General features: G+C 41.8%; 1 protein-coding gene across 15 annotated transcripts in view; it reads right to left on the reverse strand.

Annotated features, from left to right (window-relative positions):
• PHLDB2 (pleckstrin homology like domain family B member 2) overlaps positions 1-26,545 on the reverse strand; it is a 234,604-nt gene that overhangs the window by 104,364 nt on the left and 103,695 nt on the right. For 13 of the 15 annotated variants that reach the window (XM_063721790.1, XM_063721789.1, XM_063721787.1 and 10 more), the window contains exon 1: positions 25,642-25,723. In XM_063721790.1, the coding sequence (XP_063577860.1) occupies positions 25,642-25,708 (67 nt within the window). In that variant the 5' untranslated portion in view covers positions 25,709-25,723. Of the gene's footprint in view, positions 1-11,867; positions 12,021-25,641; positions 25,757-26,545 lie in introns of those variants that run through there. The other 2 variants (XM_063721783.1, XM_063721779.1) reach the window with 2 other exon arrangements.

Below are 26,545 nucleotides of genomic sequence, written 5' to 3' on the forward strand. Positions count from 1 at the left end.
GCATAAGCCACCATGCCGGGCCAAGAATGAAGTTTTAAAAGCAAAGAAACAAATTTAAATGTCTGTTGTGTTGTATTGTGCTGTGTTGTATTAGAGAACAGGGACTTAAAAGTCTGGCCTACATAAATGCAATTATCTAGGTAATTTATATGAAGTGAGTATGGAGAATTCCCAAATTATACAACATATTACTTGTCATTTCACACTGTCATATACAGACACTGCCTTAGGATCATCCAATCAATATAGTAGGAATTAATTGAAGAGGGACTGACTGCAAGAGCAAGTGATAGAAAACTGTAAATCGTTTCATATTGTTGAGAAAATGCAGGGGGATTTAGATTACAGAAGCAAATTCAGGAAAACTCATTTCAAAAAAAAAAAAATTAGGGTGTGGGTCAAAATTTCCACTTTATAACAAAGTTTGAGTCTATACCTATGCCCTGCAAGAGCCATGGAGCAGGGACGCTGACTCGGAGTCCACATTTTGTGGCAGACAGTGGTTGATGCCTGGTGTTCAAAGCATTCCCCGCACACTGGTGGTCCACAGGCTGGTCTCTTTCAGCACTGATGTTTACAATAAGATGATGTTATGAATAAAGCATGCACTGATGACATGTAATTGAATTCAGACATCAGCTTAGAGCAGTCCTTCAGAAGCAGTGCCATTCTTTACATGAATTCTGTGAGGGTATTTCTGTGGTGACCAATGGCAGCAGATGGGGCCTGAGGGGAAGCTTGCAGAGGATTGAAGGGAAAAACAAATCTAGTTCAACCTGAAACTCCAAGCTTTACAGTGGACAACAATGGACACAAAAACTTCTCTCTGTTTCCACTAATCCCAACATCAAAACACATGGAAGAGGGAGCTAATTATTAGAAGCTCCAGAAACAACCACTTCCTAGCAATATTCTCATTTCAAAAGTCAAAAAGCAGCCTATTTTCCTCATCCTCTGTTCTCCAAACACCATCCTCAGTTAAACCCTTAGTCCCCTCAACTCCCCCTCTGCAAATAGACCTAGCTACTTCACAAATATTTCCTTGCATTCTTATATCCTCCTCAACCTCCTCTATCTCTACAAACAAGCCTCACCTGTCCACATACCCCCAAACCCATCTGCAAACACCCCCCTCTAAGCAAATAGCCCCAGATCCTCTCTCCTTCCAACCCTATTCCCTACAGCTTCTGCAGCCATCCGTAACCCTGGACCTTCCCACTGTCTCAATATCTGTCTCCTTAGAACTTCCTCTTCTCCCACTTCCTCATCCTGGCTTTCTAACCTCTGTTCCTTTAAACTCTTCCTCCACACACAAGATTTTATATCTCACAGCAGAGAGAGAAAAAAGCCTGTTAGTAGACATAGTCTCCTTATTGTTCTGTTTTGCAAATAAACACAGCAGCAAATGGATTCCAACTCCTCTTCCTTTGCACCATGTTCTTTGTCACTCAAAGACCTGCCTGTTTGAACAAAATAATTATTACCCACTAGATACATGTAGGTAGGTGGATATTCTCCAAGGAGGATGTTTACAATTATCAAAAAGATCCAAAAAAGCAGTTCCATGGGAAGAAATGTATTTTAATGGCAAAATAAGGAGGCTTGTTTATTCTTTCAGATTGAGCCTATTACAACAGGCAGCTGTAAATCCTAATGTGTGTAGACATGCACACGCACACACACACACACACACACACAGAGAGACAGACACACATGCTGTCCGCATGCCTACAGTGGTCTAAAACACACAAAGGCTTTTTGTGACTGCCAATGGGGACTCTTCAGAATTCAGACAAGACACATCCTCGGAATTTACCGGGTGTTGGGAGCGATGTGTGACAGGGTTGGAGAGAAAGGTGAGGGCCACTGGGGACCAGAATGTGGCTGTGATGTCTCAGGACACCGATTACACAGTTGCTTTCTTGCTTTTCTTTTTCTTTCTTTTCTTTTCTTTTTTTTTTTTTTGAATTTTTACTTTATCTTATTCTAAAGATACCTAAAAGAAGAAGCAAGGAAGACCATTAGGGAAAGAACAAAAGACTCAAAGGATGCTACAGGAGGGAAAAGGGGCCCAGAAGGAAGTGGAGAGTGATGGGGGATAATGAGAACATTAAGTGCAGATGGAAGGAGTGGAGCACAATATAAAAGAAGTTCCAGCTTCTTCCTGTCACAATAAAAGAGTGTAACCCCAGGCTACCATTCCCTTCTGTTATCCCTAGCTGTATTGAAGTCTGAGCTCTGTCAAACAAGAAGAAGAAAAAAAAAAATTCCAGATGGTATTCGAAGATTCCTAAAAGTAATCACAATCAACAGCAATAACCATATTTCAAATGAGGATCTTCATCTCCTTTGAGTAGAGGCTACTTCTAAATCAGTCTACATTGTTTTACATTAGGAATTGTTAGAAATCTTATAGGTCTCTTAGTAAAGAGGGTAAGCCATTAATCACAGGAATTTTTAAAAAAGTTTTGTGCTAGTCCCTTGAGTAAGACTAGTCTGTAGGAACTTTAAAATATTCTTTAGACTCTGCAAGTAATTTAGCTGCATGTTCCCTGTGATAACTCTCTTCAGCCAGTGAAGAGGACAGGTTGGGGGAGGACAGAAAGCAGAAGCAACCTCAATAAACTTTTGTGTCATTAGTTTCCTCACACTTGCAAAATTCCTTACTTTTACATAAATCATCAAGGTGTGCTTTCTTCAATTAGGCTCACATTTGTGTTAAAGCAGCTTTATCAGTATTTAAGAAGACAATATCAATAAGTATTGAAATATATATATATACACACATATATATAAAAATTCAGCTCAACACAAATTAAAAGTGTGCTGTCTCTGATTACAGAAAATACAAGGAAGAGAATAATATGTTTTTTTAAAAAAACAAAAAAACAGAAATGCAATTACCTAATTCTAAAATACAGGAAAGTCCCCAGGGGTGGGAGCGGGGTGGGGGGAAGACTCATGAATAAGCAAATGGCAAGGGGAAAAAAAAAAAACAAGACGAAGAGAGAAGTATTCTCGATTAAAGAGACTGAGGGCGTATACCAATTAAATGCAATGTGTGGACATGGTTTTGGATCCTGTTTTGAACAATCCATCTATTTTTTAAAATGTATGAAGCTAGACAAGGTGGCTGAGGCTCATAATCCCAGCACTTCAGGAGGCCGAGGCATGAGGATTGCTTGAGCCTAGGAGTTTGAGACCAGCCTGACCAGCATGGCAAGACCCCATCTCTACAAAAATTTAAAAAATTAGCCAGGCATGGTGGTGCATGCCTGTAGTTCCAGCTACTCAGGAGGCAGAGGCGGAGGCAGAGGTGGAGGCAGGCGGATCACTTGAGCCCAGGAGGGCAAGGCTGCAGTGAGCCATGATCATGCCACTGCACTCCAGTCTGGGTGACGCAGCAAGATCCTGTCATTTTTTTTTAAAAGTATGAGCTGGGAGCAGTAGCTCAGGCCTGTAATTCCAGCACTCTAAGAGGCCAAGGCAGGCAGATCACTAGAGCCCAGGACTTCGAGACCAGCTTGGGCAACATGGTGAGACCCCATCTCTACAAAATATACAAAAATTAGCCAGGCATAGTGGCACAAGCCTGCAGTCCCAGCTACTGGGAAGGTTGAGGTGAGAGGATCAGTTGAACCCAGGAGACCAAGGCTGCAGTAAGCCAAGATGGTGCCACTGTACTCCAGCCTGGGTGACACAGCAAGACCCTGTCTCAAAAAAAAAAAATTAAAATTAAAAAAAGACATATGAGACAATCAGAGAATTTGAGACTGGAAAATAGATGATAATGCTGTGGTTTTTTTAAAAGTGTGATGATGATATATCTTAAAAATACTCTTAGAGTTACTTTGTAAATTATTTATGAATGAAATACGATGATATTTGGAATCTGCTTTATAACAATCCATGTTTTAGGGTAAAGTGAGGTTTACAAATGGAACAAGATTAGCATATATAAATAATTGTTGAAGCTGGGTGATAGGTACATGGATCTTTATTTTTTTATTATTTTAGTGTACATTTAAATTTTTGTGTAGTTTAATATTTTTCATGATAAAAGTATCTTTTAAAAAAGCTACATGCATTCTGCAAGTCAACATCAATAAAATGTATATACTGCCTTAAAAATTATAGTAGCTGACTTTACAAAGAAAGTTGGGGTCATATCACTGGCTCCTAGCTGATTTTTTTTTTTAAGTATAAAATACTAACTCTTTATCATACTGAATTAAGTTCCTAAAAGCTGATACATGTATTTTTAAGTACCTGGGAGAAGTTTGAAAGCAAATACATTTTCAAGATAACAAGTAAGCAGGCCATCACATTTAAGATATTTGCAAGATAACGTTATGTGGGGTTGCTAAGTGTCACCACTGCGTGCCCAAATAATGATTTCTTCATTAAACCGTCAAACCCTCCATATCAAGAATTCCAGCCTCAATTAAAAGGTTAAAATACACACACACACACACACACACACACACACACATACACACACACCCCTCAGAAACTTATGTTAAGGAAGAGAGTGGAGGAGCTCTTTAGGTCAAGTTCTTCATAGAATCCTAACCAAGGATCCTGATCAAGTCCCCTGTAAAGCTAGAAGGGTCTTCCTTTACTATGTGATCACCCAGTGAAGTGCAGAATCATGGGATAACTAACTTCAGATACTCTTCTTCAATCACAGGAGTGCTACAGGGAAAAGCACCCTCTGATCTTCTGATCTCAAAGCTAATTTCAAGCAAGAGAATTATCAACCTGGGGATCATATGTGGATAAAGATGCTCTCTCTTGACCCTGAAACCACCTCCGTGGACTTTAACTGGAAGCTGAGGAGAGTGTATGGGAGGGAAGCTCTCCGATCTTGCCACCATCCTGCCCCATCCCACACTACTGATCAAAGGACACTCCCTTAAGAGTAATATTTAATTTTTCCAAAGTAACATTCCCCAGACCTAAATACTTGCTGGAATTCCCATTCCCTAACCCAAGATTTATGAACTGGTAATAGTCAGAGTACAAACAGGCTCACAAGAGGTGGAACAAACACAAGTCAACCACATCTTCCATGTTTGTAATGCATTTCGCTTTACATCAAAAATTGAGTGGGTGCGGCCGGGCTCGGTGGCTCATGCCTGTAATTCCAGCACTCTGTGATGCTGAGGTGGGCAGATCACCTGAGTTCAGGAGTTTGAGACCAGCCTGGCCAATATGGCGAAACCCCATCACTATTAAAGTACAGAAATTAGCTGGGTGTGGTGGTGCACGCCTGTAATCCCAGCTACTCGGGAGGCTGAGGCAGGAGAATCACTTGAACCTGGGAGGCTGAGGTTGCAGTGAGCTGGATGGCACCACTGTACTCTAGCCTGGGTGACAGAGCGACTCTGTCTCCAAAAAAAAAAAAAAAAAAAAAGAGTGGGTGGGGTAGGTTTCTAAAATATTGTAAAGTAAAAATAATAATTATGATAATATAGCTTCATTACTTAGCAGCTGATTATGCATAATGAGTATTATAAAACACTTAATTTTTCCCTTGCATGTTATCTACCTTTTCACCACTTACTGCTTGAAAGAAGGGAAATAACTTGAACAAGTTGAGATAAATAAACAATTGACTAAGTTTAATTTAATTTTAATCAATGCTTTTTTTTAATAACTCTGGCCAAAATATCTAATAAAGGAAATGGTTATGTTAGGATGTTATTTTTATTACAGTGGCCAATCTAGTAGAAAGAACACTGGATAGGCTGCCAGGGAAGCGAGTCAGAAGATCCATCTTAGTTCTGGTTCTGCTAACAGAACTAAGATCTGGAGCACGTCAATTCGCCTGTCTTCATTTTGTTTTAGCAGGAGTTTCTCCATATTCAACATAGTGAGGGTAAACTACATGTTCTTTCTGCTCCAACTTTCTGGACTCCCACAGACACTGGTTAAATAACACAGGAGTGCTCATTATATAATGCAGGAAATGGAAATGACCACAGAACAGAAATAGTTTTAGTGATAAGGTGGCAACTACCTAATTGGGAAAAGATTTCACTGGCACTGTTGCCCATGACATTCCAAAGGCATGGTAAATTGTTTCAGCATAACATAGTGGGAAAAAGGCCTGGTCAGAGTTATGGTAATGTAATATAATATGGGTATCTGATTGAGCATGATGTATAAGAAAGGTTTTGTCTGCATTCCCATGGCTTGCAGTTTCCTTAATAAATCTTAAGATGTTTTTGAAAAGCTACTTCTGCAATGACGTAAGCAGTGAGGCAGCCAGACATCACTTCTCAATCCCCTCTGAATATCTCTTTGGCTGTGCAGCACTATTCACACTGGGTCTGCACTGGTCAAAAGAATGTAGGAGCTGGGTTTCTTTTGCCTTTATCTTTCTTTGTTTTAGCAGTAGGGCGGTCAAGAAAGAAATCTTGGAAAACTCTTGTAATCTTTAAGTTTTTTGCTATTTCATAGGCTAGTTCCATGAACACACTGCCATCTAGGGCAGTCACTTGCAATGTGCAAACAAAACATTCTCAGATGATCAACACCAATTCCCACTGAATTAGCAGCAAGTCTCAGAAAAAGCTGACCTGGCTTAAGGTCATCGATAAATAGTGGCATACACAATATTTTCTTTCCTTTTACTTTGTAAAGTAAGGAAAAGCACTTCATCTAATAAAATCAACCCAACACACTAAACAAGTATCTCCTGTAAAAATCCTCTCAAAAAGTTTTTGACTAACTAACCCTGTTACTCTATATCTTATTAATCTGTTTCTTTGTATAGCAATTACCTACAACCTCTATGTTTCCCACACAACAGTAAAATGATTTTTACACTTGGGTTTCTCTTATTGACTACTAGCTGCTATAGACAACTATGTTGCCTTTAAAGCAGATACAGCACAAAGCTCCTTTTCTGCAATGTCTAAGAAACATCCTTAAGCGTCATGAAAACAACTGTAAGCAAATTAACTCCTGGAAGGTTCAAATTCCTGGATGAACATAGAGAGAAGTTTTGCCTTGCTAAATGTTTACTTTGAAGGGATTTGAAAACCTGAGCTAACAATTTTGGTTTTATTTATTTTCAAAAGACAAGTTACTTTAATCAAATCCCAATAAATATTTCTAGCCAACAGTTATTTTTTAAAAAACTACTCCTGTCTCCTCTCCCATCATCTGAAAAACAGTAACAAGAATGGCCAGATGAAAAGTGATAATGAAAAGACTGCTACACCCCTTTTGCATAGTACCTGCAGGGGGGCAGATCCCTTAAAAGGGCTATCACTCTTGAGTCATTTCTAAATATATTACTATGTACTTGGCTTTGAGGTGCACCCTTTGGCTAGCTGTCAAAATGATAAGAAACTATCTTAATACTTTTCAGAGGTTTTATGTCTCCCACCAAAGGCATACTAAAAACTTTCCTATATGGCCAGAACCTGTCAGATTTGAGTATTAGATAAAATAACTACCACAGCAGGACAACTTGGCACCCAGAACTAGAATCCATAATCATGAGCCTAATGGCTAACCATAGCAATGTAAACAGGAGAGTACACATGTTTGTAATTAATCAGGCTATGGTGTACAACTTTTCTGATAATCAAAAACTCATTAAGGTAACTCCTTTCTATAAACAGAGCCATTCACAAATACCATGCTTTTTAAACTCTCCCAAGTAATTAACAATAACTTTCTTTACTATCATTTTCTTTCCCATTAGGTAAACACATGGAATGGTAGAGACTGTGGGTGCAGGAGAAAGTACAATAGAACAGGAGGCTTGCAGATTCTGCCGCTATCTAACCCAGTTAGTTGGTTGGAGGGAAAAGATTCAGATAAGAGGATTTCTAAGGTTCCTTTTACCCCCATAGTTATTTTGTTCTACATGCTGAAAGAATAGCTAAGCTTGAATCGTCTTCTGATTCTTAATCCTAGTTCTATGCAATTGAATTTATACTAGATATCCCCTCATCAGCTTATGAATTTCTCCCACAATTTCCCCAACACTTGCTCATTTCCATATATGCCAGGTGTCTTTTTTTCTTCCATACTCAGGAGGCCTCTGTAATTCTCCCTTCTGTCCAAGCCAGCCCTATCCATTCATGTACCCTACTCTTAACCGATAAAGCAGGGAGGGACAGAAAATCTCAAATGTTCTGTTTTGTACCTGGATTCAAAAGCAACATCTGCTATGTCTGTGGAACCATCTGTTGCCCACTTTGCCATGGAAAGGACGGTGCAGGCATCAGAAGTGGAGTGTCACAGGTCATATAATGGAATTACCCCTTTCTGGAACTGGGGCACCCAGGCGTGTGCCCCACAGTCTCTACAGCTAATGCCGCCCCTCCCCCATCGAAGCATTTATTTATTTTCTCACACGGAATGGTGCTTTGAAACTTTTACACAAGGTCAGGTCCAGTGAGTTTTGTTTTTTGTTCCCATTTGCCTGAATCTCTATTTTAAAATTTTTAACTTCTGGGTTGTACCTAGAACTTTGTCGGCCCACCCTTAGCTCACTTGAGACCTTATGAGTCCTAAAGCTCTGAGTGTCTCAGTTTTTTACATCTATAAAAAGAAGGGGTAGAAATTAAGTGATCTCTGAGGCTCCCTTGTGCTCTAATGCTCCCAAATCCCATGACTTTAATCCAACTCAAAGTTGTCAATGAACACAAGTTCCTGGACCTCTATGGTATATTAAGACTCTAAATGGCAAGGACAAAAGAATCTGCTGCATACAAAACCGCTTCTATGATAAGGGTCTCTTGTTTAACACAGTTAAACAAGTTTCTTGAGGATCCAAATCAGATTAATATGCCTAATCTTGTTAACCTACTCCCCCAGGCAATACTCTAGTGCAGGGCTTGGGGCTGCATAATTGTTTTTGTGTCCCGTGCATGGCAGGGTGCTTAACCGCATCCCAGGCCTCTACCCACTATATGGCAGTAGCACTCTCCTCCTGTCAGTTGCTACAACCGAAAATACGTTGCCAATATCCCCTGGGGGCCAAAACCCCTCTCCCATTGAAAACCACAGCTCTAATGTATGTCAGGACTTTAAGATAAAGCACATCACTTAGGTGTTTTTGTTTCAAAAGAGTGACATTTACACAATCAACAATTAAGTACACCAAGGCTTTACAGATAGATTTATAAGGCACAGGTACTCCACCTAGAAAATGTACAAAGCCACTGTCACTCTAAGCCATCCACAGCACCATAGCACTGCCTCCCTACTAAGGGATGAAAATCAGGATATAAAAACATAACGTTAACTACTCTTTTAAAAATATTTAAAAGGAGACCGGGTGTGGTGGCTCATGCCTGTAATCCCAGTACTTTGGGAGGCCAAGGCAGGCGGATCACCTAAGGTCAAGAGTTTGAGACTAGCCTGACCAACATGGCAAAATTCTGTCACTACTAAAAATAGAAAAATAAGCGAGGTGTGGTGGCAGGCGCCTGTAATCCCAGCTACTCCGGAGGCTGAGGCAGGAAAATGGCTTGAACCAAGGAGGCAGAAGTTGTAGTGAGCCGAGGTAACTTCTCCAATGAACTCCAGAGTCAACAACCCTTGCTTATAGACCTCAAAATGGAGCTTTGAAGGGAATAGTGAAAACCAGAGATTGGTTAATCACTTTGGCTTATTTTTTCCTCTCTTGCACACACAACAAACACACATGGTAAATAAAATGTTTCTGGAAAGGTTGCTAACGAGTTTCAGCTTGGTCACGACTCTTGAAGGGAGGAGTGAGCAAGCTCTTAGTCCAATTTCCTAAGTATCTTTTCCTCCCCTTTTCAAACAGGGATCCAGGCGACACCCGTGGCAGACGATCTCAACACCAAAAGAACAGCAGCTGCCAGCTGCATGAAACAGATTGAGGCCTGCAAATTGACTGAAATGATGACTACTCTTAACCAGACATCTCATTTTTCCACTTGTGACAGGCTGAGATCTGCAAACCTCTGGGTCTCAAGAGGTGAAGGCTACATTAGCCAACTAAGAGCACAAACTCAACTCTTCCTTGTCATTAAAGAATTTGCCAGTTATAAATGGTTTGGAGACTTTACAGAATTTAAGTACATGTAATGTTTAAATTTCCCCATTAAATGTAAGAGGCAAAGAAAATCCTTTTAAATAACTAAGCAGAGGATATGAAAGGGGAGCCAAGAATAGACAGAACTGTTACTTTTCAAAGAACCTTCGCTCTTTATTCAAACAAATATTTACACAATTGAAGGCAACGGCAAGAGAGATATAGCCATTCTGTTAAAATAGTGGGCAACTCTAACGGTTTATTTATCCCAAATCCGACTGTTCTGTTGCTAACCTACCAGGAACCAAGAATTCAAGTGTTCACAGGGCAAAAGTTTAACCTTCTGAAACTGTGGACCTCATTTAGATCTCTCCCAGCCGAATTCAAACGTTAGAATTCCAGAGACACATCTCGAACGCCCAAATTAAACCAAACTAGGAAGCTTAAAATTACACGTCCAATACTTGAAAACCTACATCTGTAACTCACACGTTCATATTACGAAGGGAAATGTGGCTGACAAATATTTACACTAAAAAGACTCCACATTTTTATGCCTCGTCTAGTTACACTCCCAGCTGTGCCTGGCTATGACTAGCTGTGCGTTCTAGAGCTCTTCAGAGCTACTTCAGAGTTGCAGGATAAAGATTTCTAGGGAAGAGGGCAGGGCCAGGCGCCCGGAGGATTTCCAGCCACGGGTAGTTTACCAAGAGAAAAAGCTGCGGGCGTCGCTCCCTCTTTTACATAAGAAAGGTAAGTGAGGAACCGCGAAGCAGTTTGACTTCTCAAGCTCTTTCAAACAGGAAACCCCAACCCTGGGAGGGACAGCCTGTCAGCCTTTTAATTTCCTGGTGGTGGCGGGAGTTAGCCAGGTCCTCCGCGCTTTAATAAGTGATGACTGCTAGGGCTGAAGTTACTAAACGAACCAGCAAACAATTCAGCTGCGCCTCCGCCGCGCAGGGCGCTGGAGAAACAAGAGGGTTAAAATACTCCCCAAGCCTTCCAGCTGCTATCTCTAGGGGTGCCGAGACGGCCACACTATAAACTTTCAGTGGGGGGTCAAAGGCCAAATCGGAATCAGCCGCTCTTGGCGGTTAAAGCTCGTGGGTTCACTCTTGAAAGAAAGTGGAACTAGAAGCGCAGCTAGCCAAATATTTGCGGGGAGGGAGTCTTCTCGAATCCCGCGCCCTACACCATCCAGCAGCGGACCTTCTCTTTCTCAGGGAGCTATCCCAAGGATCCCCATCCCTCTCACCATGTGCATTCCAGAGTTGTTGGAAAAAGTTGCCTGCAGTTCCCCCACATCCTGCCTGTTTCCTACAATCACTCTAGAAGCATCTCCCCTACCAGACACTCCCTCCCCGGGATCCCCTCAATCGGAGATCTACCCACCCCCCCGACAGTCATGCACAACGGGGTTCGCGACCCCCACCCACCCAGCTGCGCAGCCTGGGCACTGCCGACCCCAGCCCGGGCTTTTGTCCCTACAGCCTGTAAAGAAGCAAAGAAACTCTGTGTCCCCGGAGCCCACTCACCGTCTCATCTTTCCTCCAAACCGCCGCTCTACGCTGGCGCCGCCGCCCTAGCCCCTAGCCTTTGCCCCCGCCCACCCTGTCTCCCTCCGTGAGCCCGCCGGCCCCTCCTGACTCGCGGTGAGCAGTCAGCGCGCCCCTCCTCGGCCCGGGCAGCCACTGCCTCCTCTCCGCCCCCAACCCTCCGCAGCGCAACCGGCGGCAACCAACTCGGCCGCGGGGGAGGCAGCGTCCCCGGGACGCACTCCTGGCACACGGAGTCGGCACCACCCCCTCCTCCCGGGCGACCACCGCCGCCTCCTCACCTGGCCATTGGTGCGGCCCGTCCCCGGCGGCGAGAGAAGGCAGGCGCGCTCCTTGCGCCACGCCACACCGTCGGGCCCCCCTCGGGCCGCAATGGTGGGCTCCGCGCGGCTGGGTCCGGCACCCTTGACCCCCTTTGTAACCACCGCGGCGGGCACCCAGGGAGTTCGAGCAACGAAGTTGGTGACCTACCCCGCTCCCAGGCAGTTTGCTGTTGGGACTTTCACGGCTGCTGGAAGGGCATGGCTGTTTGCCCCATCACTGGGCGCCAGCTTCTCAAAGCTACGTTCACAGCAACGCAGTAGGGACTTTTGTGTCAGGCTTTTTTTAAGAGCTGAAAGAAGGGCGGGAGGGTTTACGTCCTCGGGTGATGATTTCCTCACCAGACAGAAGTATCTATTGGGAAACTCCAGGTGACCGCACCTCCTTCCGACAGTTCGCCCCGGGGCAAGTTTACCAGCTGCGTCAGAAAGCAGGTTTGCAAAATTCTTGGAGAACGGCCTGAGCTAAGGACTGGGGTCAGGAGGGTTTTAAACTCGTTCTGATTTTCTTGCAATCATATCTCTTGAAAGTTTTAATATTTTCCCCAGTATTTTTCTGAGTTGCTGTAGCCAATGAAAACAATGCTGATGTAGACGTCCACTAGCCAATGCTTTATTGGAAGTCAACGAATGAGACCGAGGGTGGCCCATAATCGATCTCGGCACGCGGGAATGTGAACCTCTTCCAAGGTCTGGGCGAGTCCCTAGAGTTAGGCAGATGAAGACATTGGCCCTCGAGAATCTCACACCAGCAAAGAGGAGCACAACGAAGCGCAAACTACTTATGATCATTGTGGGTTTGGGCAAGATGTTGTAGCTCCCAGCAACAGTTTCTTCACCTAGAGTGCAGCAATAAATGATACTGGTGCTGCAGGGCAGCTAATAAGCTTCTGAATAATGTATGCAAAGTACTTGGCACCATGAGCAGAACTCAGTATTCTGTCACTGAAGAAACAGCTTATTTAATGCACTTTTCTATCTGCAAGTAAAAGTTTGACTTTTAATTTTAGGGAGAGCCTCACCTACGGAATGCCTTTTTTAAATTTCTTTTTTAATTATACTTTAAGTTCTGGGATACACGTGCAGAACGTGCAGGTTTGTTACACAGGTATACATGTGCCATGGTGGTTTGCTGCACCCATCAACCCTTCATCTAGGTTTTAAGCCCCGCATGCATTAGTTATTTATCCTAATGCTCTCCCTCCCCTTGTCCCCCACCCCCCAACAGGCCTCGGGGTGTGATGTTCCCCTCCCAGTGTCCATATGTTCTCATTGTTCAACTCCCACTTATGATGAGAACAGGCCGTGTTTGGTTTTCTGTTCCTGTGTTAGTTTGCTGAGAATGATGGTTTCCAGCATCATCCATGTCCCTGCAAAGGACATGAACTCATTCTTTTTTATGGCTGCATGGTATTCCATGGTGTATATGTGCCACATTTTCTTTATCATTGATGGGCATTTGGGTTGGTTCCAAGTGTTTGTTATTGTGAACAGTGCTGCAATAAACATACGTTTGTATGTCTCTTTATAGTAGAATGATTTATAATTCTTTGGGTATATACCCAGTAATGGGATTGCTGGGTCAAATGGTATTTCTAGTTCTAGATCCTTGAGGAATCGCCACACTGTCTTCCACAATGGTTGAACTAACTTATACTCCCACCAACAGTGTAAAAGCGTTCCCATTTCTCCACATCCTCTGCAGCATCTGTTGTTTCCTGACTCTTTAATGATCGCCATTCTAACTGGTGTGAGATGGTATCTCATTGTGGTTTTGATTTGCATTTCTGTGATGACTAGTGATGATGAGCTTTTTTTCGTATGTTTGTTAGGAATGCCTGGTTTTTTAGAGGAATTCTTTTCCCTGTCCTGAGTTTTTGCCCTGCAGAAGCATACATACACTGATCAATCCAACAGTTAAACAGTGAAGTGCTCCAGCAATGTTCTTTTCTCACCCACGTCATCTGTTTCCTCCTCTTTTTTGGATCATCCCCATAAACATAAAATCATTTTATTTCCTTTACCTTGGAATTTTTTTCCTTTCTTTCTTTTTTTTTTTTTTTTTTTTTGAGACAGGGCCTCGCTTTGTCGTCCAGGTTGGAGTGCAATGGCGCAGTCATAGCTCACTGCAGCCTTAACCTCCTGGGCTGATTCCCACTTCAGCCTCCTGAATAGCTGGGACCACAGGTGCAGACCACCATGCCCAGCTAATATTGAATTTTTTGCATAGATGGGGTTTCACCACATTGCCCAGACTGTTCTTGAACTCCTGGGCTCAAGCGATCTGTCCGCCTCTGCCTCCCTAAGTGTTGGGATGACAGGTGTGAGCCACTGTGCCCGGCCTCCTACTTCCCCTTTATCACTCACTTAGCCCCTGCCACAGTGACCTCGTAGACTAGATTCCTAGGTAAATACGTTCTATCTCAGGGCCTCTGTTCTAATTGCCCTCTTTGCCTATAATTCCCTCCTCCCAAGTATCTGCATGGTTCACTCCCTCACTTCCTTCAAGACACTGTTCAATGTCACCGTGTTGCTCAGGCCTGCTCTGACCACTCTACTTAAAAGTTTAAAATGTGTTCTCCATACTACTTAAATTTACTTTTTGACAAAGTCACCACATTCTATTGTAAAATGTACTTTTTTTAACATTTTTAAAATTTACAATACACCACAAGTATATTGTAAAATGTACTTTTAAATTTATGTTTATTGTCTGTCTCTCCTCACTAGAATGTAAGGCAGGCAGGCAGAGAGTTTTGTCTGTTCTCTCCAGTGCTATATCCCTAGTGTGCCTACAAGGATGCCGGACATGTAAATGGTGCTCAAGAATAAATGATGGCTTTGACCCAAAGCACTGTGTTGCAGACATTTCCTTGCCTCGAGCAATGCCGGAAATACACTTGACTACACAGACATCTTAGAGACAACTTTTCTTCCTTCAGAAGGTCTAAGGAGAATGTGCACCAACACAGCACATTTAGAATGGCCATAATTAGATTGCCAATATTTGTGTCTAAGAAAAAAATAGCTAAATTTATTGAGAGCAACAATTACTATTGTATACGTATCCAGTATTTTTCCAAATATAGGACAATATTAGTTGATGCAACAATCCTATGCGAGTTACTGTTTGTTACTACTCCCATTTTATAAGTAAAAAAGGAATCACAGAGAAGTCAGTTGTCACTCAGGTAATAAGTTGGTAGAGGCAGAATTTGAGCACTTGTTCTTGAGTTCATTGTCTTTAATACTACCTTCTACCTGTTTTCTAAGTATGAATGTTACTAGGGGACATTTCTGTATAATGAATAATTCCAAATTACTAGACAAAAAGTAATCCTCACTGGCTTCCCTTCACTGCCTTGTTTTATCTGCTAGCATCTCTATCTCTTATGATAGCCAAGCTCCTAGAAGGCAAAGGGAGTCATTTTATTCGTATTTGTATGAATCATACTCCAAGACTTATACATAGAAGGGACTCAAAAAGTAGTCATTTAATGTGACTTTTTCAAGTGACTAAACCCAGCAAAGTTTCCCATTCCTGATGAGTTAGAGTGGTTTTCAATAGCTTTCAGAAGGCCATAGCAGCCTGAAGATAGACGAGACCACCCTGAAGGTGCAAGTGTTAAATTAGATAAATTCAGTCCAGGCTCAGTGGCTCACGCCTGTAATCCCAGCACCTTGGGAGCCGAGGTAGCAGGATTGCTTGAGACTAGAAGTTCCAGAGCAGCCTGGCCAACATGGCAAAACCCTGTCTGTACTAAAAATACAAATATATTAGCCCGGCATGGTGGTGCACCATCTGTAGTCCCAGCCACTCAGGAGGCTGAGGTGGGAGAATCACCTGAGAATTCGAGGCTGGGTGAGCCATGATCGCACCACTGCACTCCAGCCTGGGTGGCAGAGTGAGACCTTGTCTCAAAAAAAAAAAAAAAAAAAAAGACAAATGCAGACCTCAACATCTATAGAAAGCACTCAATAAAGTGCAACTGTTATCGTTATTATATTACCAGACTTTCTTTTAGTAATGGTGATGAAAAGAAAGAAGAAAGAAAGGGAAGGAAGGAAGGAAAGAAGGAAGGAAGGAGAAAGAAAAAGGGAACTGCGGGAGGGGGAGAGAGAGAGAAAGAAAGAAGAAAGAGAAAGAAAAAGAAAGAGAGAAAGAAAAGAAAGAAAGAAGAAAAAGAGAGAAAGAAGGAAGGAACGAGAGAGAGAGAGTCTTTCTACTTTTTCTATTTCCTGGGTTCTTTATAATAAAGTTTTCTATTTAATCACAGACCGGAGTCCTGCCTCCGCTCTGCCATTCCTTATCACTAGAGATACTGTGTTGTAAACTAAACAGCAGACCTTTCTTCTTTGCCTCTCCAGGATCTGTAGTGGTTACAGTCCCTGATCTTACTTTCCTGTGTCCTTCACCCTCTCAGTTGGGGAACCTTAAAGTGTTGCACAGTGTTGAGGCTAAAGCAACTCCATCTTGGATGCTAATCTTCCATGCTGACTTTTTTTTTTCTTTTTACCCTAATTCCATGGAAGATTACCTGTTGACTTCTGATTAACCCGAGTTCTGGGAATTACTCTAAGATTTGTACTTATCTACTGTTACCTTAAATCCTGCCCTTGGGTCAAAACACCTTGACCATAAATCCTGCCCATGGGTAGATTCACATAGCATTCTTGCCTCTCCCCAAGGGGTCGACTTCAATTCTCCTACACATTCTTTTACTTTAGTTTATGTGTCTTGACTCTGGGAGTGACAGCGTTGAGTTGCACCATCTTTTTTTGCAGCCACTGGGGACATGGCTTCTGTTCATAAGTCTCTATTAAATGTTTCTTGCTGAGAAACTGGACTTGTCAGCCTCTTTCTTTGGCTTTTCAGCTTCTGTGGTCTTTGGGAGTAGGTTTGTACATACCTGCTCACTTTGAAACACATACAGTGATATTATGAATTATTTATGTTATTCCATTTGGAATTATTTTTGCTATTGTTCTCTTTTATTAGAAAAGATCAGTTGGATTTGATTAACTTTTTATGTCCTGAATCTGTGTATTTGCTCCTTTCTCTAAAATGATAGCCTAACAAATCTTTGTAGCTATTAACTCATTTCAATCTTACTGCAGTTTAACTCATGGAACAATCGTTTGTGCTGAAGTTCGCTTTAATATTATGGTGATTTAATGAATCAAGAAGTTTCTACTTGCAAAGTGCAGTGGAAAAATCATTGACTGTGAAGTCAGGCAGAACTGGGTTTTAAGCCCTGATTCAGACCCTTTGCTAGCTAATATGGTTTGGCTCTGTGTCCCAACCCAAATCTCACCTGGAATTGTAATTCTCATAATCCCCAAGTGTCAAGGGTGGGACCAGGTGGAGGTAATTGGATCTTGGGGGCAGTTTCCCCCATGCTGTTCTCATGATAGTGAGTTCTCATGAGATCTGATGGTTTTGTAAGTGTCTGGCATTTCCCCTTCTTGCATTCATTCTGTCCTGCTGCCCTGTGAAGTGTCTGCTTCTCCTTTGCCTTTTGCCATGATTGTAAGTTTCCTGAGGCCTCCCCAGCAATGTGAAACTGTGAGTCAATTAAACCTCTTTCCTTTATAAGTTACCCAGTCTCAGGTATTTCTTTCTAGGAGTGTGAGAACAGACTAATACAATAGCCGAGTAATTTGAGTGCATTATTTATCTTCATTGAGAAGCAAACTTCTATTCTGAAAAGTAACAACTATTTTTTTTGGAGATGGAGTCTTGCTCTTGTTGCCCAGGCTGGAGTGCAATGGCACGATCTTGGCTCACCACAACCTCTGCCTCCTGGGTTCAAGCGATTCTCTTGCCTCAGCCTCTGGAGTAGCTGGGATTACAGGTATGCACCACCATGCCTGGCTAATTTTGTATTTTTAGAAGAGATGGGGTTTCACCATGTTGGTCAGGCTGGTCTTGAACTCTGGACCTCAGTTGATCCACCCACCTCGGCCTCCCAAAGTGCTGGGATTACAGGTGTGAGCCACCGGCGCCTGGCTGAACTCATATTTTATGAGCCAGTGTGTTAATGTAGGTAGCATTCCTTGCACAGAGGATAGATAGCACAAAAAGAATACCCAGCAGAGTAGCTTCCAACCACATTTGCCTTTCTGGAACTATTGATAATGATGTTGACCATTGAGTTGTACACTGACTGTCCTGTATAAGTTCAGTTCCAATTTACACACTTTTTAGAATTTAGTACTTAGATAAATTTTCTCTCTAAAAAAATGAATGTACTTTCATTTCTTAGAAAAGGCATCTTCATCTATTTTCACGTCGGATCTGCAACTGTTGTTAAGGGAAACTATGTAACCCAGTGTTTCTCTTTGTATCCTTGTTGCCAGGAAGCCCAGAGTCAAGCTTACCATTAAATTTTTGTGTAACGGTAGTAAAGACTTTGCTTTCCTCTCCTTTTTAAAATGTTGATGTATTTTTATTCCAATAATCTTATTGAATATTTGGTTTTTACTATACATTCTCTAATATATATTTAAATATATAAAGTATAAATAACATATTAATCAAATTAATACGAGAACGTTAACCAAAACTAAAGTGAAAATCACTTTAACCTCGTAGGAGCATAAAAAGGCAAATACCTAATTTTTGTCTCCTCAAGTTTAATGATTATCCCCATGTGCTGCTTTATCTTTAAACAATTACAAGGTAGGTTCTCTAATTATGAGAAAAATGTAAATCTATTTGGAACATCTGATTAATTTCTGCATTAAATGTTCTCTTTCCGCCCTACCCCCAATGTTTTCTGTGAGTCTGTATTGTAATCAGGCAGGAAAAGGATGGTGTGTGTGTGTGTGTGTGTGTCTTTTAGATTAACCTATCCCAGCTGTGTTATCTGGCTCACTTTTCTTATCACTTGAAGACCCTGAATTGGTCTACTTTGCCTGCATAGTGGGCTTAAAACAAGGAGTTTCTCTGTATCTTATCTGCTTATCATGGACAAAAAAAACCAACACCTTATCAGCACTATTCCTTGATACTGAAGAGAACTCAGCTTCTCTTCTCTCTATTGGTTTTCTTTGTTTTTCCTTTCATCTGACTTTCATCATCCTTCCAGTTATACCATACCTTGATTTCAAATTTGTCCATAATGTTATACATAAATATAATTATATTATGTATAAAGATAATTATACATAAATATAATTATATTATGTATAAAGATAATTATACATAAGGATTATTATAATATATAATCTTTATGAATAATATTAATTTATGTATATATAATATATAATGTGTATCACATATGATCTTTACATATAACATAATTATATATATATAATATTTATTTTATATATATATAGAGAGAGAGAGTGAGAGAGAGAGGGAGAATGCCACCTTGGGCATCTATCCAATTTGGATAGATATCCAAATTTATGTGTCGGATATACACAGACTTCAGCACACGGGAGAATTCTGACAACTGAGATCAGGGGCCAGGATTCAGAACATGAGGAATGTTAAAGGCATATTTACGAAGCACCTACTCTGTTTTATACTGCCTGGCATATAACTGTAATATGATAATGTAATATATACTAAAAAACAATGATACAGAAGAGTCCAGGTGAAGGGGTATTTGTGTCCAATGAGTCCACCAGGGAAGACAACATATGTGAGTTTCATATTGAAAAAAAAAAAAAAGGTTGGGGGGCTTCTAGGCAGAGGAAAGACCATGAGCAATGTAGGAGGACAGTAAAGCCAAGGCAGGTTTGGGAAAGAGTGAGTAATACAGCAGCCTGAGCTGGGGAGGGAGGGAGTAGGAGATAAGATCTAGGGTGCTGGAGCCAGATTTGAGGAAAGGGGAAAGATGGAGCTTTGAATTTTAGGCTTCGCATGGAATACCATTTTAATTATGTCATTTCCTTACTCTAAACTTGCACTGGCTCCTTGCTGCGGGACAACAGGAAGAGCCAGCGGCTATGTAGGAAGTGGAACAACATGATTATATAGGCATAGGGTGAAAAAGAAATATGAGCTCCAGCCACAACATTTGAAGACTCTAATAAAGCCCCACTCTACTTCCTGTATTAAGGTGTCAGTTGCAAGTTGAGGCTGCTCAACTGAGAACTGTGTATTCATTAGGGCCACAATTAAGATATTAAACCTCTCCGTCCACTCCTGACTGCCCTTTTTCTTTTTCAGAGTTATGATTACTCTGTAGTCACAGATCCTAAAATGCTCACAGAAATATACATGAACAGGCCCCTTTTGGCTGTTGGGTCACTGATGGACTAGAAATTCAGTGACAACATTCCAGTTAACTGGCTGTGTCTGCAGGGGCTCAGAGCTACTTGCTGGACCATTTTTAATGTTCCACTTGATGGAGACAATGTCATTGCTTCTCTCAGGAGAATCGCAAAGAACACTAGTAAAAACTTTTTTTTTTTTTTTTTTTAGACGGAGTCTCGCTCTGTCACCCATGCTGGAGTGCAGTGGCGCGATCTCGGCTCACTGCAAGCTCCGCCTCCCAGGTTCATGTCATTCTCCTGCCTCAGCCTCCCGAGTAGCTGGCACTACAGGTCACCACCACCACACCTGGCTAATTTTTTGTATTTTTAGTAGAGACAGGGTTTCACCATGTTAGCCAGGATGGTCTCGATCTCCTGACCTCGTGATCCACCCACCTCAGCCTCCCAAAGTGCTGGGATTACAGGCATGAGCCACCACGTCTGGCCAAAAACATTATTTTATAGCACTCAACTCTGACTGGAGATTTATGTTAGTGCTCAGTAAATTCTAAATGGTTGTTTGAAGCATTTATTTCTGAGATACAGATAGTGATGTTATGACTAGTATAGTTTATTTATTTATTTATGTATTTACTTTAAAGACAAGGTCTTGTTCTGTTGTCCAGGCTGGAGTATAGTGAGGTAATCATAGATCATTGTAACTTGAAACCTGGACTCAAGCCATCCTCATGCCTCAGCCTCCCAAGTAACTAGGACTACAAGTGCATGCCACCACACCCAGATTTTAAAATTTTTTTGTAGAGATGGGGTCTTGCTACGTTGCCCAGGCTGGTCTTAAGCTCCTGGGGTCAAGTGGTCCTCCTGCTTCATCTTAGTATGGTTATTTCAGTCTCATTTGAATTTATGACTATCCTCAGAAACCAAGAATTTCTTTTTAAATTTTTAAAAATTTCAACAGCTTTTTAGGTACAAGTAGTTTTTTATTACACGAATGAATTATATAGTGATGAACTTTGATATTTTAGTGCACCCATCATGCAAGTAGTGTACATTTACCTAATGTGTAGTTTTTTATCCCTAGCCCTGCCCCCCCCACCTTCTCCCTTTGAGTTTCTAAAGTCCATTATGTCACTCTGTATACCTTTGTGTACCCATAGCTTAACTCCCACTTATAAGTGAGAACATACGGTTTTCAGTTTTCCACCCCTGTTATTTCACTTAGAATAATGGCCTCCAGCGGCTGGGCGCGGTGGCTTACGCCTGTAATCCTAGCACTTTGGGAGGCCGAGGTGGGTGGATCATGAGGTCAGGAGATCGAGACCATCCTGGCTAACATGGTGAAACCCCGTCTCTACTAAAAATACAAAAAATTAGCCGGGTGTGGTGGCGGGCGCCTGTAGTCCCAGCTACTTGGGAGGCTGAGGCAGGAGAATGGCATGAACCCGGGAGGCGGAGCTTGCAGTGAGCCGAGATCGCGCCACGGCACTCTAGCCTGGGTGACAGAGCAAGACTCCGTCTCAAAAAAAAAAAAAAAAAAGAATAATGGCCTCCAGCTCCATATAAGTTGCTGGAAAAGACATTATTTCCTGTCTTTTAATGGCTGAATAGTATTCCATGGTGTATCTATACCACATTTTCGTTATTCACTCATTAGTTGATAGGCACTTAGGATGGTTCCACATCTTTGCAATTGTGAATTGCACTGCTATAAAATACATGTGCAAGTGTCTATTTTGTATAATGACAAGAACCAAGAATTTCTGAGTTACAAATATTCCTAAAGAAGATGATCAAAATTCACTTGCTGTGCTGTTCAAATGGAAAACAAAAGAAGCTCTATTTAAAAGTCATTCTCTTATTGATGATTTCCAGAGGTTGATTCCTAAGGTATTAGTATTATATTTACAAGATTGACATAAGAATTTTCAGAACTTTGGCCTGGCACAGTGGCTCATGCCTGGAATCCCAGCGCTTTGGGAGGCCAAGGTGGAAGGATCATTTGAGCCCAGGAGTTTGAGACCAGCCTAGACAACATAGCAAAACCCCTTCTCTAAAAAAATTTTTTTCAGTTATCCAGGCATGGTGTCTTGGGCCTATAATCTTACCTACTCTGGAGACTGAGGCAGGAGGATCACTTGAGCCCAAGAATTCAAGGCTGCAGTGAGCTACGATTCCATCACTGCATTCCAGCCTAGGCAATAGAGTGAGACTTTATCTAAACAAAACAAAACAAAACTCCAGAACTTTAACATGGGTATATGGATTCACTGTATCTTCAATGTTAATATTAAAGTTAGCTTTATAAAAGGCTTAGCAACCCATCAATTCACAAGAGGAAAGTTTCATATACAGTCGGGCATTGCTTGAGGCTAGGGCTATGTTCTGAGAAATGCGTTGTTAGGTAATTTTGTCATTGTGCAAACATCATAGAGTCCACTTACACAAACCTAGGTGGCATAGTCTATTACACACCCAGTCTATATGGCATAGCCATAAGAATGGCATAGCCTATTCCTAGGCTACAAGCCTATATAGCATGCTACTGTACTGAATACTATAGGCAACTGTAATATAATGGTAAATATTTGTGTATCTAAACATCTCAACACAGAAAAGGTAAGGTGTTGTGCTACCGTACCACTGTCACCAGATGATAAGACATTTTTCCGCTCCATTATAATCTTGCAGGGCCACTGTTGTGCATGTGGTCCCTCATTGATTGAAACACTATGCAGTGCATGACTGTATATGTCTAAAGGGAGTATTTTTCTCCCCACACCCCAAGCCTGTTGGCAGAGCTTTCTGGGGCTCTTCCTCTGTTTCCTCAACAAAAATCCCAGATAAGGTCTGAGATCCCTCAATAATTGGAGTGCTGTTTGAGGGGGTCAGAGCACCAAAGCACTTATGCTTTTTACTCCTCTAGTCTGCTGAGCATTGATGAGCAATGTAATCAAGACAAGCTCTGATGTGGTTTATTGTTTTCCTGTTGCAAAAGCTAGTTTTGTCCTGCAGAAGTTATCAAAGTGACTATCCAGGTGGAAAATTCCTTACACAGGCAATTTTGAAGGATCCCTAGTGGCGGGTGGCGGGGGGGCACCCTTACCCTTGATGAATAATTCACTGGTAATTAGTTCTCAAAAGAAAGTTTTATCTCTCATGGGCTATTAGCATTTTATGATAGATTCTCAATTACTTTGTTGAATGCTTTGATCCTACTGGAAATATCAGTCCTTTGTTTTTCATTCCAACTTCCACAATCCTCAGTACATGAAAGAAGGAAGGTTTAGGAATGTACACGGGGGAAGGTGAGGGTTGCATACTGTCTACCTACACAGGGGTATCCTTTGGGCACAGCAGACGTAACATGTCCTAATCATTACATCATTATCACCTTCCCTCACGTGCACCCCTCAGCCCTCCTTCTTAATTGTAGTCTACAGTTAAGTAAAGGATACCCTCTTAGATCCAGTCATCCAACTCCCATATCTGGAAAACTTCTTCAGTCCCTCAATTCTTCCTCAACGCCTATTACCAATCCATTGCCAAATCGTATAATTTTTACCTCTTAAACATCTGTCAGTAGTACTTTTCATCCCCTTGCCTTCATTTACTACCTGGTATTTCCCCACTTTTAGAGAGAGCCAGGAATAAGTCAAGGGGAGATGGAACCTCATTAGGCCCAGGGCTAAAGGGACATTGGGTGTGCAGTAAGTAAGGCTCTCCCAAGGAAATGGAAGATGCAGAGCCTAAAGAAAAAGCTAAGATCCACATTTTGGAAAGAGGGTCTGGAAGTATCAAATCCAAGACTGTGCATTTGGCCATGAGAGGGGATGGGGTATAGGGCAGTTGCTGAGTAATATTCAGTATTTAAAGCTTCCACTTATGGCAGGATGTGATGGCCAGGTGAGATGGGATGGGAGGATATTGGAATTGTAATAGGCTCCTAAATGAAGCCTCAATAACAGTACTTAAAATTTTAAGTTCTTTTATTAGTCTTTTTTTCCCCTAATCTCCTGCACACAATTCTAAGCTGTATGAGGACCGGGATCTTTCTGTCTTGTTCATTGTCATGTCTCCAGTGCGTCTCTCAGAACTTCATACATGACAGACACTATTAAATATTTGTTGAATAATACATAAATTGGTCTTTACCAAAACTCTAATCTCATCACTCCAATGCTTAGAATTCTTCAATAACTTCTCAAAGCCTTTAGGATAAAATAAATCTGGAATCCTCAGATTAGCACAAAAACAAATAAACAAAAAAAAAATGTCATTTGGTTTCTCCAGGTTATTTTCCCACCTAATAGCTTGTCATTTCCTTCCTCCTCTTCCTGCAAGGAGGGAGCATTCCAGTCGCAGTAAACTGCCTGCAGTTATTCACATGAGTCACATTCATGTATCTCTTTCCTCATAATCACAATTCACCTAGCAATAGTCACTTCAGAAATCACCCTCTCCAGAAAGCTTTCTCCAATTCCATGACTGGTTTTGGTTAGATATCAAAGTATTTCACATCGTCATATTGCAATGTTTCTGTTTTATTTTCCGTGTCTGCTCAAGATAAACACTCCCTACAGATTGCAGAATTCCCAGCCAGCCCCCACAATAGAGCAACTGAGTAAGACAATTGCTTAAAATCTCTCTTTGTCTCTCTCTCTCTCTCTCTGTGTGTGTGGTGTGTGTTTGTGTGTGTGTGTGTGCGGGTGTGTGTGTATGTGTGTTCTATTGGTTCTGTTTCTCTGGAGAGCCGTAACACAGGTTTTTCTATTTTAACTTCTTGTGTCTAGAACTTAGCACAATGAGTAAATGAAAAATGAAATCTGGTTTGGAATCGCACTCCCTTAATACAAGAAGACTTTGCAGTACAGAGCTGGTCAGCTGGTCAGAAGGAAATACTGATGAGATTGGCTGAAACTAGGTAACCAAGCTTATCCCTCAGCCTTCTGGTTACTTGATTGTCTGAGGCATAATAAAAAATAATGAGGAGTATATACACTTTATAAGCCTATTTATTTTGTTTGAGTGCCAGGGAAACCCTTTGCAAAGATTTCAACCAGAACCACAAACCCTGTGAATTGGGAGTAGTTGTGCTGGAGCCTCCTCCCTCCTCAGATATGTCAGTATCAGCTACTCTGCTAGAGTCTAAAGGCTTGGTGTTTTCTCTATACATCCCATCCCACCCTTTCTTGTGCAGGCTTTGATTTCTGAATGACTGAGGAGTCACTGGGAAAGACCTCCACACCAGCTGCTTGGGTCTTCCCATCCTTCAGCATCTAGACTAAATAAAACCTCAGCATATGTCTTCAGTGAAGTAAGATATGGTGACCTGTGAACAAGCAGGTGACCAAAGTTCTGGACAAGGATTGCCAGCCTCAGGCTCTCTTCCCCAGTGATTGCTGGACTCCTGGGTTTATGCTTGAAAATGCCAGCTCATTCCCAATATGTATGATGGAGTAAGAACTTGTAAATATGTACTGAAAACCTCTGACAATAAAGTTCTCACCGAAATGTTGCACATCACCAACTCCATCTTCCTTGGGCACCTCTCTCTGGGTATCCTCCTCCTCCATCAGGATCTTCTGCTGAATCTCAACGGATAAACTGGGATCAGTGCCAGCCTGCACACAGCAAGAAAAGAGAGGTACCATGATTGGAAAGCTGAATTGACCTCTGAAAACTCAAGGTCAACAGAACTTCATTTGTTGGACACAGATGTTGAACATCTGGGGAAACTAACTGCTGCTGAAGTTGAAAAACAGACGTCCTGGATCACCCTGTTATTTCACTGCTATCTTCCCTGTAAAACAACAGAACTTCGCCACCACCAGCACCACTAACAACAAAAGCACACTTTTATCTAGAATAGACAAATCTGGCTAACAAGTAATGGACAATGCTTAAACCAAAACAGGAACCAGTTTCTTAGCATAGTTATTTCTTCTTGGGCATGTTGCTGCTTATTTTCTATTTTTCATCCCCTGCTTTTTATTTACCAGCCACTCTGTTAGGTACTTTGTCTTTATTATTTCTTCTACTTTTTACAAATCCCATGGTTTTTTTTTTTTTTTTTTTTTGAGACGGAGTCTCGCTCTGTCACCCAGGCTGGAGTGCAGTGGCGTGATCTTGGCTCACTGCAACCTCCACCTCCTGGATTCAAGCAATTCTCCTGCATCAGCCTCCTGAGTAGGTGGGATTACAGGCATGTGCCACCATGCCTGGCTAATTTTTTTGTATTTTTAGTAGAGACGGAGTTTCACCGTATTGGCCAGGCTGGTCTCGAACTCCTGACCTTGTAATCCACCCACCTCGACCTTCCAAAGTGCTGGGATTACAGGCATGAGCCACTGTGCCCGGCACAAATCCTATATTATAGGGAAAGAAACCAGTGTCCTTGTTCTCAAGAGCTT

This window comes from Pongo abelii, chromosome 2 (genome assembly GCF_028885655.2).
Source record: "Pongo abelii isolate AG06213 chromosome 2, NHGRI_mPonAbe1-v2.0_pri, whole genome shotgun sequence".
In the NCBI taxonomy this organism is placed as follows: Eukaryota; Metazoa; Chordata; class Mammalia; order Primates; family Hominidae; genus Pongo; species Pongo abelii.